We start from the raw sequence: 17183 nt of genomic DNA on the forward strand, positions 1-17183 counted from the left end.
ACTGAGCGCGGCGGCAGCAGCAGCAGCAGCAGCAGCAGCAGCGAAGGCTCCAGGCGCGGAGGGGTTTGGCTGAGCTCGCTCCGGGCGGGGCGGCACCCCTGAGCCCGGGGCACCGGCCATGGCCCGGCAGGAGACCTGAACCCGCCCAGCCGCACGAGCAGCTCCCCCGCCGGACGGCAGCGGGCGCGGGGGGCGGCGCTCGGGCGCCCCCGGCTCTGCGCGGACGTGGCTGTGGCTATGCCTCGCCTCTGACTCGCTGCCCCCGGCGCTGGGTCCCGGGCCGGGAGCCGCAGCGCCGCGCCGCGCGGGAGAGAAGATGGCCCTGGACAAACTCTGCTCGGTGCTGGAAGGTGAGAGCCCCGCGAAGGGAAGCGCGTGAGGACGGGCGGCGGCACCTGCGCCAACTCCCGGGGCTGCCGCGCCTTCTGCCCGGGCCCCGGGGCTGTGCACGCTCCAGCGCTCCTCGCCCCTTCGGGAGGAGGGTCGGGTCGGGTCTGCCGGCTGGCGCCCGGGCGTTTGGTTTTCCCCCGTCCAGCTTCTGCTCGCCGAGTGGGGGAACTAGCTGGGGAGGCTTCGTCTTGAGCCCAGGTGGGCGGAGAGCTGAGCGCTCAGGGCGCCCCCAGCCCAGTGGCTGTTGCTGCTGGTGGGTGCCTGGCCTGGGGCCAGAGGGAAGCACCAGAGCTTGACTTTTCAGGGTGCTGAGTGCCTGCAGTTCCGGCTGAAACGGGGGGCAGTTAAGGGTGCTTGGCAGCTCTGAAAATCGGCCCTTGTGGATGCTCCAAAGGAGTGACCACGTCTGAATATGTGGCTATATGAGAACAGGATGGGCAGTGGGAGGCAAGGGACCATCTCTGGACACATCCAGAAGCCCTGCCAGATGCCTGCTGGCTGCCTGTGTTCTGGTGGGTGTAGGGGTGACCAGAGGGAGGGTTATGGTAACAGTGACTACTGAAATGCACAGTATGGCTCTGAGGAAAATCAAGAACTCCATATTCCTCCTTTTCCCACTAAACTACTCTTGCTGCTCTGCTAACACTCCAACACACTGCATGGCTCTGGTCAAGTATTTATTATTCTTAGGCAGAGCAAGATCTGGTTCTAGCAAAATAACACACAATCAATAGAGTGTCACAAACTACCCAGTCCTGTTTGCCTCCTGATCCACCTTTGTTTTGGCTTTCTCTTCAGTTTTACTTCTCCATGTTCAGAGGTAAAGGTTTAGGATGAGGCTCCTTATCTGAGCATCTCATTGTCTGTGGTAGCATGACTTCTATACCTCAACAGTGGGGAGGAAGGTTTATTTTATATGAAGCCAGACCTGACAGTTAACTTTGTCTCTGAGATAATTTGCAGTATTCTGTATCTTTTGTAGCAGTAGCTGATTTAAACCATCAGGGAGCCTTTGATTCTTTGTTTAAATGATAGAACATTCTGTTAGGAAATACTGTTTAGGAATGTTTGCTTGCTTGAAACAGGATAAAACAGAAAGGCAGATACTGCTTTCCACCTGCAGTATCTCTTGTGTAGTGATGATCTATGATATGAAAGTTGCAAAGAAGTCTATTTTAAACCCAAAATGAGTCCATATCACATGCAGTCCATTTTCTTACACTACAGAGTTGCTTTGGCAAATTAAATTTAAATTATTTCTCACTTGCTTCCCTCTACATCTAGGTAAATATTTATTGCAAATATCATGTTTTGTCCTTTAATGTAATGTATTTTCTTTAATGATTACATTAACATTCTTCTGCTATTGCTAGACAGCAAAGGCGGGTAAGGTGTGTTCAATCTAAAATCTTTGACTTTTTTTTAATTCTCTCTGAAAGACAGCTATGTTCATAAAATACAGTTGGCATAAGCACTTATTGAATTATGCTCCCCAAGTGCAATTAATCCTGTATGTGTACAGTAGGTGCGCTTACTCTGTATGTGTGGGTGTAAACTGTCTCCGAAGAAATGTCTGTGTATCTGCGATCTTCTTAACACAATCTACTGGAGACTCTGTAGTGTTGATAGATTTTCTTAAGACCTTTTTCAGGTTTTTTTGGGAGTTTTTATTTGGTGTCTGTGACTTGAATATGCTCAGTTAAAATATATAAACTGTATGAAGAGTTGAAATGTTAGTGAGCTCTTAATTCTAAATACACCATTCACCCCTGACTCTAGAAATAGTCTCTGATTACTTGACATCATGTGCTATCTTCTGTCCTATCCAGAAGAAAGCTTTCTATAGCCAGATTATTATATCTAAAAATGAGATTCCTATAAACAGGCGCATAGTTCACTTTTAAAATTAAAACTATTATGAGCACTTTTCAAATTAATCTTTAATTTTAAGTTGCATGTTGTAAGGGATTTTAGAAGCTTGCAAGATATTTACTTGAATTGGTGAGAGTACTGGGCTATCCTGCCATCTTTTTTGTTTGTTTCAAGAGAACTTCCTGTTGAAACTGAGGGAGAGTCCTGCTTTGAACATATATTAATTACTAGTATCTTCCATCAGATCTTAGTGTATTGCTGTGGCAAATCATTCTCTCTAACATTTCAGAACATTTTTCTCTTTTGTTCTTGGCATTGTGAAATGCATAAGCGTTTTGCTCTCAGCCATCAAACGTATTTTGGGTTGCAAATGTGAGGGGAGAATCAGGGCCATCATTCAGTTTGTAGTTTTTATCTTCTTCTAATTGCTCAGAGCAAAGATGGACTTCCTTCACTATCAGTAATGCAGACTGTGAGTTAAATCAACTCCCAAATCTGATTTTAACGCACAATACTGAGTAGAAGATTTGAAGATTATTCTTGTGTATATTGGGGTAGCTGGTTTTAATTTGCTCCCATCTTGCTCCACCAAGTGATAGCCAATATTTATTGAAAGAAATGGAGTAGGACAGTATTAAGGTTTGACCACTGCAGGCTTTGCTGAAGTGGAGCCCAGCCAATGCTGACCTGTTTTCTTAGTGATGCACATTACTTCTGTGTGAGCAACTAGACTCCAATTCCAAGTGGGATTTTTATCTGAGAACCTATATAGTTCACTAGCCTGAGAAAGTGACATGCTTTCCCCTCTCCATATCTCAATGAGATCTTCAAATGCGCTGCTCTAGCCATTTTGATTGACATGCGGTACGTGGAACATAGCTGGTCAAGTGCAGGAAACACTAAAATAGCATATTACAGCTCTTTTTGAATTTCTCAGGAGGGAGACATAGGCCTTTTTATAATTAAGGTCATGATTCCTTCATCTTCTAGAAGCTGTAACTAAATATATCTATCTTTAGTTTTAGTACATCATCTTATTTTCCTTGAAATGTAGCAGATAAAGGGTGGTTTTGTTCCCTTGTCCAGCCCATGCATCTCTCCCCACCACACATACACACACTCCCTGCAGACAAAACCCTCAAATAAACCCCCCCCCCCAAAACATAAATGCTGACATAAAATTATACTTGCTAAATTTAAATCCTGGATAGTGTGGAAAAAACAGTGCTAGCCAGAGGGATCAGTGGATTTTTCTGGTCTGGTATTTCTCAAACAGCAGAACTAGAAGTAAACATCTGTGCCCCTTGAAAGTCAGCATTCCCAGTTTTCCAGAGATGCACAGTATTTAACTTCCATCTCTGGCAGGTTGCAGGAGTATGGACTTTGAAATAAGGTTGCCATTCTCCCCAACCCATCATTTGGATTATGGCATAATTTTAGTACCTAATTATTCATAACCAGAGATTAATGCTTTATTCCACTTTAAGGCTGGTAATCCCACCTTGCTGTTTTCAGATTCAAAAGGTGCTACAATGAGCCAATAACGCTGAAGTTAAGTAGAGAAAATATTTTAAAAATAGAGAGGCTGTTATTTGTCCAGTTATAAACCAAAGTAAGAACTACGAGGGCTCAATGAAGTTAAATGAAGGAAATTTCAGAATGAGGGCAGTTAAGCAGCTACAAAAACTTTATTTTTAACTTAAAAAATGGGAACTACATATGATCTCAGCAGCAACGCTTAAAAATGCTGAGGACCAAGCAACTCCCTTTGAGTTCAGCAGGAGGTTTCACATGTGAATGAATTACAGGATTGGGCCACAAAAGCAGCTTTTTTTGTACCTTTATGTGCTTGGTGGTAATCATTTTCCACTCTTGCTATTAATGAATTTACAAGCTTAAAAGCATATGAAGAGTACTGCTCGCTCTCAAAGTAGTGTAACTTAATCAAAGGTTTGTTTGATTTACTGATTTCCCTAAGACTGCACAGGCACTTTTAAAAAATCTTATAGCAAAACTGTTGAGAACATTTCTCGGTTCCACACTTGTAGTCTTCTTAGCATACGCACAACGTGCCTCAGGTGGCACGTGACCAGGATTCATAACTGAATTTGGTCCACTGTTGGGATTATTAGCTTCCAACCTGACCCAGGTGGGAACTGACTGGGAGTGCGATATGAACACTGATCCATGCCCCCACAGTTGTAGTGAGAACAGAGAATGATCTAGTATTGATGCTAAGGGAGATTTGGAAATATGTAATCAAATTTATCATTTAACTAATGAAAAAGCCATGATTTTCTATTTCTCTTTTCCCCAGTTTATTTTATGGAGAGAGACTTTACAGAAGGATTTAAAAATGCAGCTTCTCATTCCATCTGTCTGATATTCACCTATCTCAATTGCATGGCTCAGTGCAGTGGAAGATAGTCCTTTTCAGGGAGTAGTTACTACTGAAAACTGTATAATTGTTCCTGAAATTGCAAAATCTTATTTACAGAATAATCTAATTTAAGGAAATAACAATACCCTGAATTGCATGTGTCATCTTAGGACAAAATATGCTTCTTTTTATGTATGGTGCCCTACATACTATGGGGATAGGAGTCTTATAGATAAGCTTCCTGCTGCTCTGCATGGAGGAGTGTAACTTCCCACCAATTTGCTCTTCTCTAAGCATCTGCAGAATTGGATAGAATATCATGTAAGTGGCCTGTCTCAATGTATTACCAGCAACTATTCATATCCTAAGATCTGAAGACTAATTGGAACTGGTAAATAAATAAAATTAAATGAAAATTTAAACAAAAAAGCAACTATATTTTTTGGGAAGGTTTTTCTGTATTTATTTGACAAGTTATATGCTCCACTCCATTTCCTGGTTCTTACAGGACAGACCCTGTATTAAGTGTCCCTGCTCTGATATGTGGCAGAGAGGGTTTACCAATGTTTTAATAGGTGCCCATCACAAAAATTCCCTCCTTTGTCTATGATAAAACCCAGGAACCAGGACCAGTGTCTGCTCATGGAGAGCAGGAGTTAGGGACAGGGAAAAATAATTTGTTTTTCCATTTAGACACACTCGAGTTCTCAAACAAGGTGTGGGGCAACAGCACTTGCCAAACAAATGTATTCATGTGGACTTAGCTGGAAGTGTGTTGGGGGTATTTCCCCTCCTGAAAAATATACTGACTAAATTGATAGTAAAGAAGTCTGAGGATATAAATAGGAGGGAACAGACAGATGTCTTCCTCCAAGTCACTGTTAGTTGTTAAATACCTGTCATTTGGTTTAATCTGCTCTATTCCTGCTTTATACTGTAAATCAAACACATGCTCTTCAGAAGTATTTTTAGGAATCCCAGGAATAAGTCCTTTCTAGCAGTAGCCAGAGCAGGTAAACTCTGTCAACAGCAAGGAAACCACCCCAACATCCCTTTAATTTGATGACAGACTTTTAACAAGTAATTTTCTGGGGACCCCTTGCCAGCACATTATGTACATGCAGCCTTCCCAGCAGCCCACTGCCACAGGCAGCTTGAAGAAACAATGAACAAAAATGCATTCTCAAAGGAAAGCACATTTTGGAAGCTGAATGTTTTTCTCCTTCCAGTGGAGGATATACTTGTAGATATAAACAGGACCTGGATTGACTGAAATAACAAGGCACCCTACAGTTGCTTGTGAATTTTTGGGGGAGGAGGGGGTAAGAAATTTTGCTGGCCCTCTTCAGGAAAACTGAAGGTGGCCATTAGAAATGTGGATTAGCCTATCCGTTCAGGCACAGCTTGATCTGCCACTGGTTTTGAGTAAAGGAGGTTGGGAGAACTGTATTACTACCTGAAACTAGTTAACTTGCTTTCAGTGAGCTCCCACTTGCCTCTATAGCAGTCTTCAGAGGAATTGTCCTGGAAACAGCTGGAGTGACATGTAACTGCAGCATGAGTGTACAAAACTCTGGGTGCATTCAAACATCTCACTGGCACACCTTATTTTTTCCAAGCTGATGAAGCTCACTTTTGATATACAGCTTTTGTAGTGCAAAATAACATTTAAAAAAAATTTTGTTGACAACTTGATTAGCATGCTCTAGGCTGGGATGGGCAATAGCTTTCACGGGGGGGGCACTCCATCAATTTTGGTAAGTCGTCATGGGTCACATTGCTGCTATATTAATGGAGGGATGCGGCATCTGGAAGGGAGTTTGGTGCAGGAGGGGGCTCCAGGCAGGGGATTGGGGTGCAGAAAGGGGTGCGAGGTTCAGGCTCTGGCCTGGAGGCTCTTATCACAGGCGGTTCCTGGCCGGCAATACAACAGGGCTCAAGCAGGCTGCCTGCATGCTGTGGCCCCATGCCACTCCCGGAAGCAGCTGCTGCTGGCATGTCTCTGCATGCCCTTGGGGGCAGGGGAGAGGGGCAGTGGGTCTCTCTGCACTTCCAGCCCCTGCAAGCACCGCCCCTGCAGCTTCCATTGGCCAGTTTCCGGCCAATGGGAGCTGTGAGGAGGGTCCTGGGGGTGGGGGCAGTGTGCACAGCCTCCACCACCAGGGGCACACAGAGACATGCCAGCAGCAGCCAGCCACTTCTAGGAGCGGCGTGGAGCCACGCCAGGCAGGCAGCCTGCGTGAGCACCCTGCTGCGCCGTGGGACTTTTAGCGGCCTGGAGATCGCAAGGGGGCAGCTGAAGAGCTTGGTGGGCCAGACAGAAATGTTCGATGGGCCGGATCCAGCCTGCGGGCCATACTTTGCCCACCCCTGCTCTAGGCAGAGGTGACTGACAAACCAGCAAAGACTCACCTTCCCCTGGTTCACACCTGCTCAATTACTACCATATTCTGTCATTCCTCTGCCACGTAGAGTTGTGCACCAAAGAGAATCAATATAAACCACTAGAGCTACTTACTCGTGGGGTAAACTCTAGCCACCAGCTCTTGATGCTTACTCATTCAACAGCTTGCAATACTCTGTGAGACCACAAGAAATCAGGGAAACTGCATTATGTAAACCACAAGAATCAATGTAATCATGAGGTGGTAGAACTGATAACTAGTAGACTTGAGAGCCTGATTAAACAGTGGTGGTTCAACATTCCTTTGATGCATTAATAAGTATTGCTGAATGCCAGTAATAGACAGCAATGGAGTGGGAATTCTTACTGACCCAGATGTTACCACTTATTCATTTCATGCGCTAGACACAGCCTGAGGCATGCCATTTGTGTGCAGACCAACTTTCTGAAAGGAAAAGAGATGACCCCCTTTTTTAGGATATCTGTTCATCAAACTCCACAGTGTGTCTGTTTGCCTTCCCCTGGACTCCTGTCTATTTAGACTTATGCTCTCCAGGGTAAGGACTGTTTTACTAGGTATCCGTGTAGTGCATAGCACCATGGGATGGATGGTGGTTAGGGCTTCTAGAAGCTACTATGAGAAGGAGCGAGAGAATACAGAAAACGTCCCCACTACATTAATAGCTAAAATTAATGTTAGACGTAGATAGACAAATCAATGGATGTGTGCGCTATGGTAGCCCTCTTAGCAGTTACAACATGCTAGGATTAATGTTAGTTTCACAGAACAAATTAGCTAGATTTATGTATATGCAAAAGAAATTGCTCCCAAAGGGGGAGAAGTGGTTTCCATTAGGATCAAGCATGTGCTATTTTTTTTATTATTTTTTTTTTCCTGTATCTGTCAGAGAGTAGCACATCTCCTGGCAAGGCTCTCTCTAACATCTATGACCTGTGTGTCACCAGTTATTATGTCTGGGCTATATGAATATCTGGTACTTCCTGGCACAGAAGGTCTAGCATGGAGATAAAACAGTGAACCCTTAAGTAGGCAGTGTCTGCATCACTCTTCTCCCTAGGATCCTGACTACCATTACATATGTATAATGTTCTTTAAGTGACCAAGTGTTTCTTTTAAAAATAGAATTTTTCCATGCTGTTTCTCAGGTCTGCATGGCTGCTCTCAAGATTGATATTCAGATTTCTCTGCATGTGCAGCTCCCCTATTGACATCATTGATGTAAGATTCTGTTCTTGGAGCCACATGGCAGATTCTCATCTCTGCTTTTTGCTAGCTCTGTATGTGCAGATCCCCAGAGCACACAGAAAGAGGAGAGGTGAGATATGCCATGCAGCAGATGGGAGTGCGGAACTGTGCCAGTAGAATCAGGAGGATGTTTCTCGACAGATAGGTACAGGCATATGTCAAATCAAGTGCCCAATTCACTCGTATCTCTTTAAGCACAGTACTTGGGTACTCAGTTTTTTCGTGTAAGTAACTCAGTTTTGCTCTAAAATAGATTGCAAGCATCTGGCCTCTTTGTATAGTAAAAATAAAAATGTGACTTGAACTCTCTGTACTTCAATAAAGAAATGAGTATTTTATTTTTCATCTTATATATTCTCTAAAATGATTCAACAAAGAAACCATTTCCCCCTCACCCCCCAACAAAGCATTTGTTAAACTGTTTCAGATGAGTATTTTGATAATACAACACAGGCCTCTTTTAAAAAAAAATTGAGTAGTAATATTGAATAAAAATGTATATCAGAATGCCTTCTCTGCTGAAGAATCCCAAAGCTATGGTGGCTAAATTATTCTATGCAAAGTCAGGGCAGAGAGAAAAAAGAATAAGTAGTGATGCTAGGAAAACAGAACAAAAGCTCAAACTTTTTTGTGTGTGTGTGTGCAATCTGTTACTTTGGTAATGGTGTGACTCCCGCTGTAGAATGAGCGGGCAGTATGGCCTTTCACAACCAGGGAACTGAGATTTGCAGCAAATGCCAGATCCATGCACAATGGAAGTGTCATTGAAGTCCTCTCTTCCCCACTGGAAGTATGGCTGTCTCAGCAGCGATACTGCCATTGGTTCCCTAGTAGCCTCGTTTGGGTATTACACATCATGGAACAGAACTGATGCTGTTTCAAAGTAGCATTAACTTTCCTGATCTTAACCCTACAAACCTTTAGTCAGTAATCAGGGGAGCATGCCCTAAAGCGGCTACTTCCCATCCCTCCATTTCTTCTAATAGGTCTCCCACAACGAGCCTTCACCCTCTTTTTTTTTTTTTTTAAATCCTTGATCTGTACGATGTGGTCTTGAATTGGTGTGGTGCAAGACTAATCATATGCACTAGCCTCATACACCCAGTATTGGTAGACAGTTACTCCCTTGCACAGTGCGCATCAGCTTGGAATTATATACTATAACAAATGCATTTTGCACTCCCACTGAAATGCAGCTCTTTCTGGTGCACAGCAATGCTACATAATAGGTTAAAAAAGGACACAAAGAATAATACTATGTCGTATTATAAATGCAGGGCACTTTAGTCAGATACAGCGTAATGACTTAATCCCATTATCTTTGATAAATTGGCATTTAACTCCTTTGTTTTTGGAAGATGTCATGGGACCTTTAATGCAAGTAGTCAGGACCTCTTTAGATCTTCTCCAAATGGTGGCTCTGTCTGAGCCCTATATGCCATACTGGGAGACTAGTTCAGCACTGCCTACCTCACCAATGCCCCTTCCAGCAGCATCTTGGATTGTCTCTAGTGGAACCCCCTCCACCCCCCCCCCCAATCCATGTACTGATTGGCACAGTCTTGATTAGCATTTGAGGTCTGACAAGACTGTCAGAAGGTGGTGAGGCTTTGGAACATATGCTTTCTATGTTATCAGAAAAACACAACTGTACACAAAATATGGCTTCCTGGAGGTGACATTGCAAACCATGGAGGGTTGAAATAGGTCCTGGATGATTTTGTTCTTTCAAATCTTGTGCACTCATTGACTCAGCCCACTTCTAGCCAGACAGCTACTCTTCATAGCTTCTCCACTTCTGTGGTAGCCCTACCATAAAACAGGTTCTCAATGTTTGTTTGTTTTTTGTTTTTTGAAGCCTCTCCAACATGCTATTTAAAAACTCCAGGGCACAGTGAGGGGGGGGGGGACTTGGGGCTTCTGTCCTACAGGTTGGGGGGGTGGGCACGCGCTAGTGGCTTCTGCCATGGGCCCCGGCCAGTCTAACACTGACCCTGCTTCACAGACTCCCTGAAACCAGCTTGCGGATCCCCAGTTGAGAACTGGGTCTTCACAGCTGCTGATATGGTCCCATCTCTGAGGCTTTCTCTCCCTTATATTTATTACCAGAGGTAGGAGGAACAGCGAAAGGATGCCTTGTAAATGTCTGCAGGGACTGAGAGTCCGATAGCAAGAGATGAAAGGAATAGGGGTAAAGAGGAGGAAAGGAAAGAAAAGAAAGGAAGAGAGAGGGAGGGATAAGGAATGAATGGAATGGTTTCAGGGAGGGGCACGGGACACAACCAAAAATTGTAACTCAGAGAGGGCTTGGCTCAAAAAGTTTGAAAACTGCTGGGCTAACCCACTTTTCTGCTGTAATTGCCTACTTATCTGCTACTTATTCATGCTGTTCTGCAGGATGTGTGCCCTGTTCTCTTACACACACATGCACACAGAGCTGTCATCTATTTATAGAATCGGCATGAGCTCTAGTGAAAACCAATCAGATTTTTTAAATCCTCCAGGAGGTTTGTTTCTGTAACAGCACCCTTTAAAGAAGGGAAATCACTAGATAGGGGTACTGAAATACAGAGCCTGGTTTTGTCTTCATTCAGAATGCAAGTGAGGCACTGAGCAAGTACCACTGAAATAAACATAGACACCCACTGATTCTTTTTTAAAGGCTGGGGGAAAGGCATATAATAAAAGTGACAGCCATAGTAGATATCTGTACCTAAAAAGAGGGAAACTGGCTGTCTGAAATACTGAATTACATTATGAAAAGTCTATATTTTTCTGATTGTGATTCATTCAGTTTGAAAAAAACTGTCCAATTTTTGCATTGTAGGAAGCAGTACAAAGCTATAAAAACGGAAGTAAATTGATTTCTCTGAGATTGCTGAATCCTTACCCAGCAGAAGCACAGACATGCTGCATCTTTTAGAGAAGACCATAAATTCAGTAGTACAACATGGATACATTATTAACAAGAAATTGTGGAACTACACAATACAGAGATACAGGCCAAGTTCAGTTTAGCATTCCTGTCCCTAAAGATGATATAGGAGAGAACATATCAAAATCAAGATAATTTTATAGCAACTGTCAAGCTGCTTTGTGGAGAAAAATTGTAACAGATGAGAGTTCAGATATATGTCTGGAACAAACATCTGCATTATCATTAGTCTCTCTGTAGAGCATTTACATGTCCTTGAGTTTCACAATTTAAAAAGATACTATCAAAAAATAGAATGGAGTTTGTCCTGTACAAGAGATAGTAAATATCATCATTAAATCGACAACTTAGACTCTGAAAACTAAGATGTCAAAAATATAGCTCTTTTTGTGTGAGAGTTTAATATTTTTTAAATAATTAACTACTGGAAAAACTTGGCTCTGGGGACCAGTAATGGGTTCTAGACTTTCTTCCCTATAATGCCTCTTCCAAGTCCAAGGCAGATGAGTTTTGATCAAGGGCTGTTACCATCTATAACAGATGAGATACAGTCTGTTGGGAAATTATATTTGTTGTAGATTAGTATTAATGAAAATATGGTATAACTGTACACATGGGGATTTGAAGACTATGGACAAGTCTGTCCTATTGTCTGAACTAATCCAGGGGAGGCAGAGATGCCTCTAGGAATGTTACCCTCATTTGAAAGATTCATAAATCAATTGGGACACACAAGGCTACACAGTAATGATCTAGCCCAACAGGGGAGAAAACTGTTGTCTGTGAGGAAAGGCAGATACCTGTATATGTAAGTTATTATGGGAAGTGAAAGGAGATGAAGAGTAGAGATGCATGTAACCCTGAATAAAGTCAGAACCTATAATCAGGCTTGGGGACAGATTACATGTCTAAGAGCTCAAAGCTTATTTGAGCATTTTCTACATGGCTGCCAATATGGGCGGTATCGCAAAGGGGGAAAAGGCTGATTCAGTGGGAGCCACTGAGCTGCTGGTATGCTGATAGGAAGGTGGTGGGGAGAGCCTCATGAAAGATGACAGACTTCAGAGTAAATGCAATTCACTGTTCTGCAATGGTGAGATTATGCCTTGGCTGGCTGAGCTACTACACAGGGTTAGGACTGAGGCCAGCTCTGTGCTGCAAAGGTAGTTGGACGTAAGCTGCTTTGTGTTGACCTAGCTGTGCGTGTCTGTGCTTAAATTTGTCTCCCACTGATGTAAGTGCCCCATTACAGCAACACAGTAACACCACCTCTTCAGGTGGCATTGAGCCATGGTTGATGTGTTGCATCAACCTCAGTACAAGAGTAGACTCTACGTTGACCCTAACAGTCCTCCGGCAGCTGTCTGTCAGTGCTTGACTCTGACTGCTCTGGTCACAATTGTGAACTCTACTGCCAAGTGGTCACGGATACTGGAAGCCCTCCACTTCCCCTTTTAAAACCCTGCGAATTTTTGAAATGCCTTTTCTGGATTGCCAAGCTTGGAAAGCACATCTTAGAAGCCCTCCACTGTTGTGCAGAACTGCCTGGCTGACCATGCCAGCTACATGCCCCAGACGTGCTCTGGTCTGGAGTAATATTAGATCTCCTGGGCCTGTGGGGAAAAGAGGCTGTGCCAGCATAGCTACGGGCCAGCCACAGAAATGTGGACATCTGCGAGCAAATTGCATAGGGGATACAAGGGAAGGATGTAACGCATGGAAGTGAAGGAACTGTGGCAGGCATATCAGAAGGCCAGGGACACCAAGTAGGTATGGTGCCACGCTGCGAATTTGCCACTTTTTACAAAGATCTACATGCCACGTTCAGCATGTGGATACCGCTGAGGAGCCTGAGTCACAAGCCTCTGCTGTGAACAGAGCACTGTGAACAGTGGGGGGTGTGAAACGGGGATCCAAGTATGCTGCAAGCCAGGAGCTGTTTGAGAATCCACCGAAGTCCAGTCAGTCCCAGCAGTTGAGCTATGGGTCAGCCTGATGCAGGTAAGTATGTAAATGTATTTCCCGTTACAATGATGCTGGACACAGCTATTGCCTTTTCATTAATTTACTCATACTAGAAGAGGTAGCAGCACAACAAAGAGAAAGAGGTTTTTATCTGCTTCTCAATCCCCTGTACAGTTAGAGGGGAGAGCTATGCAGAGCTGTTTATGTACACAGGGATGTCTCTTGAATCCTCCTGAGATATCTCGATGAAACTTTCATGGAGGTACTCTGCAATCCTCTCCTGTAGGCTTCTAAGGATGGCTACCATATTCTCTCTCTGCAGTGGCATGCTTTCCCATACCATTTGGTGATAAGTTTGGCGGACAGCATTGCAGTAAACAAAGTATGGACCCAAGTGCCTTCTGGAAGCCAGTAGCAGCTGTGCTTTGTGCCTTTGTCACCCTCGAGTAAGATATAAGCTAAAATCTCTATTGCCTGTGGAAAATGGTGCCAATATTCAGTACCGTTGCCCTACAGTCATAGAATTGTCAAGAAGCATGTCTTATTTAAAGCTTTAGGGAACACAGGAATGAAGTTCTAAATCTTAACTTTGACTTTTTGTTGTGACTATACTGACTTCACATACCACAACCATGGCTCTCTCAGATCTGTGTGTGCGTATCTAAAATGGACATGAATGTTCCTTCACCTTCTTTAGCTCTGTTCCATACATCTAAGTTTTTTAATGTATTTTCTTTTAACTTGCACAGAATATTTTTGCAGTGTTTTTGTTACTCAATAAAATTCTATTGTTTGGAAAATAATTTAATCTTTATTCATTCCCAACATATGCTGCAGAACGCCTAGCAGTACTGAAAGCACCCTCTGACTAATCATTGTAGAGTGTGACACAACTCGTACGATCAGTAACAAATACCATCATAAATGTACACCATAAAAATTAATAGGTTCCTTGATACTGCTATATTCATAGATACGCACCACGAATCACACAATTCCTAACAAGTCATCAAACCGCAGGGACAGGTAGAGCACAATACACCACAATGAATTATTGTAACTCACAGTTAAAGGGCTCTTTCAAAGCCTCCCCCAACCAAATATAGCTCTGCTAGTAGCCCTTGTATCTGGCTGCTCAAACTCAGCAGCCACCCAGTCTACCTCCACCCAGGTGGCACTTTTCCCCTTTGCTTCACAGATATTATGCAAGACACGGCAGGCAGCTAGAACCATTGGGATTTTTTTCACTGAGATTCAGTTGTAAACAACGCAAGCATTTCTTCAGTCCTCTGAAAGCGCATTCAACTGTCATTCTGCACTTGCTGAGCCAGTAGTTAAATCTGTACTTGGTGCTCTCAGGGTGGCTAGTGTACTGCTTCGTGAGCCAGGGCACGAAGGGGTAGGCTGCCTCTCGCAGGTTTGCTATTAACATTTCAACATTGCCAATGGTAATCCACTGGTTGGGAAAGCGAGTCCCTGCTTGGTAGCTTTCTGAACAGTCCTGTGCTCTTAAACATGTGAGCATCATGCACCATCCCATACCGACCAATATTGATGCTGGTGAAGCATCCCTGGTGATCCACCAACACTTCCATTACCATAGAAAAGTAGCCCTTCCTGTTGATGGTACTCTGTGGCAAGATGGTGTGGTGCCAAAATAAGGATATGAGTGCCATCTATTGCCCTATTGCAATTCAGGAACTCCACTGCTGCAAAGCCATCCACAATGTCCTGCACGTTGCTGAGAATCTCAATCCTATGTATCAGGAGACAAATTCTGACCCTGCACACTTGCATGACACTGACCCCCATGTGGATTTTCCAACTCCAAAACGATTTCCCACTGACTGGCACCAGTCTGGTGTTGCGAGTTTCAACAGTGGGATTTTCAGTTGCTTCTCCACTGTCAGTACCGCTCTCATTCTGGTGTCCTTGCGCAGGAGAGCTGGAGTGAGCTTGGCACATGCATTCAGAAGTGTGGCTTTACACATCAGAAATTTCTGCAACCACTGCTCATTGTCCAAAGTCTGCATTATGATGCAATCCCACCAGTCAGTGCTTGTTTCTTGGGCCCAGAAGCAGCACTCTACTACCTGCTGTTGCTCTGGAAACACCAACAACTTTGAATTGGTTCTCCCTATGTTCCTCAGCCATCTGTCTTCCATGAAATTGTATGCCCCCCCCCCAAATTCTGTTGTTCTTGCAGCTCTGCAAATACTACAGGATCATGAATCTTGCGCTTGCAGTGCTTGTGACATTAATGCAGAGCTGTGCAGGATCTACACTTCCATCATAGATGGCGGACAGCAAGAATGGTGTCCCAGGTGTTTGGGATTTTTAAAAAAGGGGAAAAAATCATGGGATATAGATGACATTTTGGGATGGTGAAAGTTGCATGCTAGGAAACTGACCCCTTGCTCCCAGTCACCCACGTGACTCGTTTCTGCCCCACCAGGCATTGCCAAAACTTACCAAAAGATAGTGTGGTGAATGGTGCTGAATTGCATGCTTAGATACGTATCCATGCACTGCACTGTTCATTGACACAAGCACTCCTGGTGAGCGCGCACAGCGGTGACACAAGGAGTTAAGTGTCTCTTGTACATTAAAACATATACTGTTCCCATTTTCAAAAAGAAGTTGGTAGAACACTTCTCCAGAGGTGATTGCTGCTCCCATAAAGACCTGTTCAAGGACCTGTGCTATTAGTACCAGCAATGCAGGAGTACTGCAGTGACTAGAGAGAGAAATGTATGTGGGCATATTAAACAGGTTTATGTGTATCTCAGGCACTGCTGCAAGTTACAATAATTCCTTGTAAAAGTACAATTCTGTAACGCAATCAGGATGTATGATTTGACAGGCTTTGTCCAATTCCTAAAGGACTTGTCAGTTCTGCCACCACAACTGATACCCGTATTGGAAGTCTCAGTAAGAAGTGAGGTTTGAATGAACATAGAAACTAAGCTACCCTTTCGCTCCTAAAGGTGGCTCTCTAGCTTCGTAATGAGAGACATTGGCAAAGCCACATGGAGAAGCCTAAACTACTGTTATGAGCTGGGTAAAACCCTGTTCAAACTGTGAATGAGCAAATGAGCACTTAATGTAAGATAATTTAAGACAGGTAGGGGGCCACACCTGAAAAAAGACCTATTAGGCTATGTGTACATGTCGAAGAAAAACTGGGGCACTGAATCTTGGAGCCAGGGTCAATTGACTTGGGCTCATGAGCTGCAGGGCTAAAAATACAATGTAGACATTCCTATTTGGGCTGAAGCCTGGGCTCTGAAATTCACTGAGGGTCGGGGTGTCTGAGCGCAGGTGCCAGCCTGAGTGGGAACATGTACATGGCTGTGGGGCTAAAAACAACAAAGCCCAAGTCAATTGTTCTGGGCTCTGAGAGTTGGTGCTACAGGTTTTTCTTTACAATGTAGACATGCCCTTAGAGTCTGCCCAGAAACTCGCCCATAGCCATGGGGCATTGTGAATAGCTGGGGTGTGGAAGGGGAGGATTTGAGAAAACACACGAACTGAGAACAGACCAGAACAGAGAGGCAGGAAGGCCAAGCAGCACAGTGATCCTGGGAAAGCTAGACATCACTTTGGATCTTAAGTTGGCAACAGAGACTTGGGATTTGTGAGCTAAGAAACTGCTTCTTTTGTTCTTGATTCCTCCTGCATTTGGAGGAGCAGAATTTTTTTACATTCCTTGTAAATAAGATTTTGTCAAAGAAAATACCAGATGTTTCACTTTCTACTTCTATCTGGAACATACCTAGAGCCCTGAATGTTGAGTAGCTTCTTTGGGTCAAAAAGTAGATTAAAGTCCTCTCTCTTCAGAACTGTAAATCCAGCACTTTTCACAAGCACAAAGTTTTTCCTAGGAATTACAATAACTGATTTGCTTTTAATATACTGGTATATGTATTTTGACTGGTGATTTGGATTCCTTTGGGTGTTGCATGAGTAA

General features: G+C 43.7%; 1 protein-coding gene across 5 annotated transcripts in view; it reads left to right on the top strand.

Annotated features, from left to right (window-relative positions):
- Window positions 1-227: 227 nt before the first annotated feature.
- The window catches only part of NETO2 (neuropilin and tolloid like 2), a 45236-nt gene continuing 28280 nt past the window's right edge, over window positions 228-17183 (top strand). For 2 of the 5 annotated variants that reach the window (XM_030581699.1, XM_030581700.1), the window contains exon 1: window positions 229-350. In XM_030581699.1, the coding sequence (XP_030437559.1) occupies window positions 317-350 (34 nt within the window). In that variant the 5' untranslated portion in view covers window positions 229-316. Of the gene's footprint in view, window positions 351-17183 lie in introns of all 5 variants that reach the window. The other 3 variants (XM_030581697.1, XM_030581698.1, XM_030581701.1) reach the window with 2 other exon arrangements.

Source organism: Gopherus evgoodei, chromosome 12 (assembly GCF_007399415.2).
Source record: "Gopherus evgoodei ecotype Sinaloan lineage chromosome 12, rGopEvg1_v1.p, whole genome shotgun sequence".
Taxonomy (NCBI): domain Eukaryota; kingdom Metazoa; phylum Chordata; order Testudines; family Testudinidae; genus Gopherus; species Gopherus evgoodei.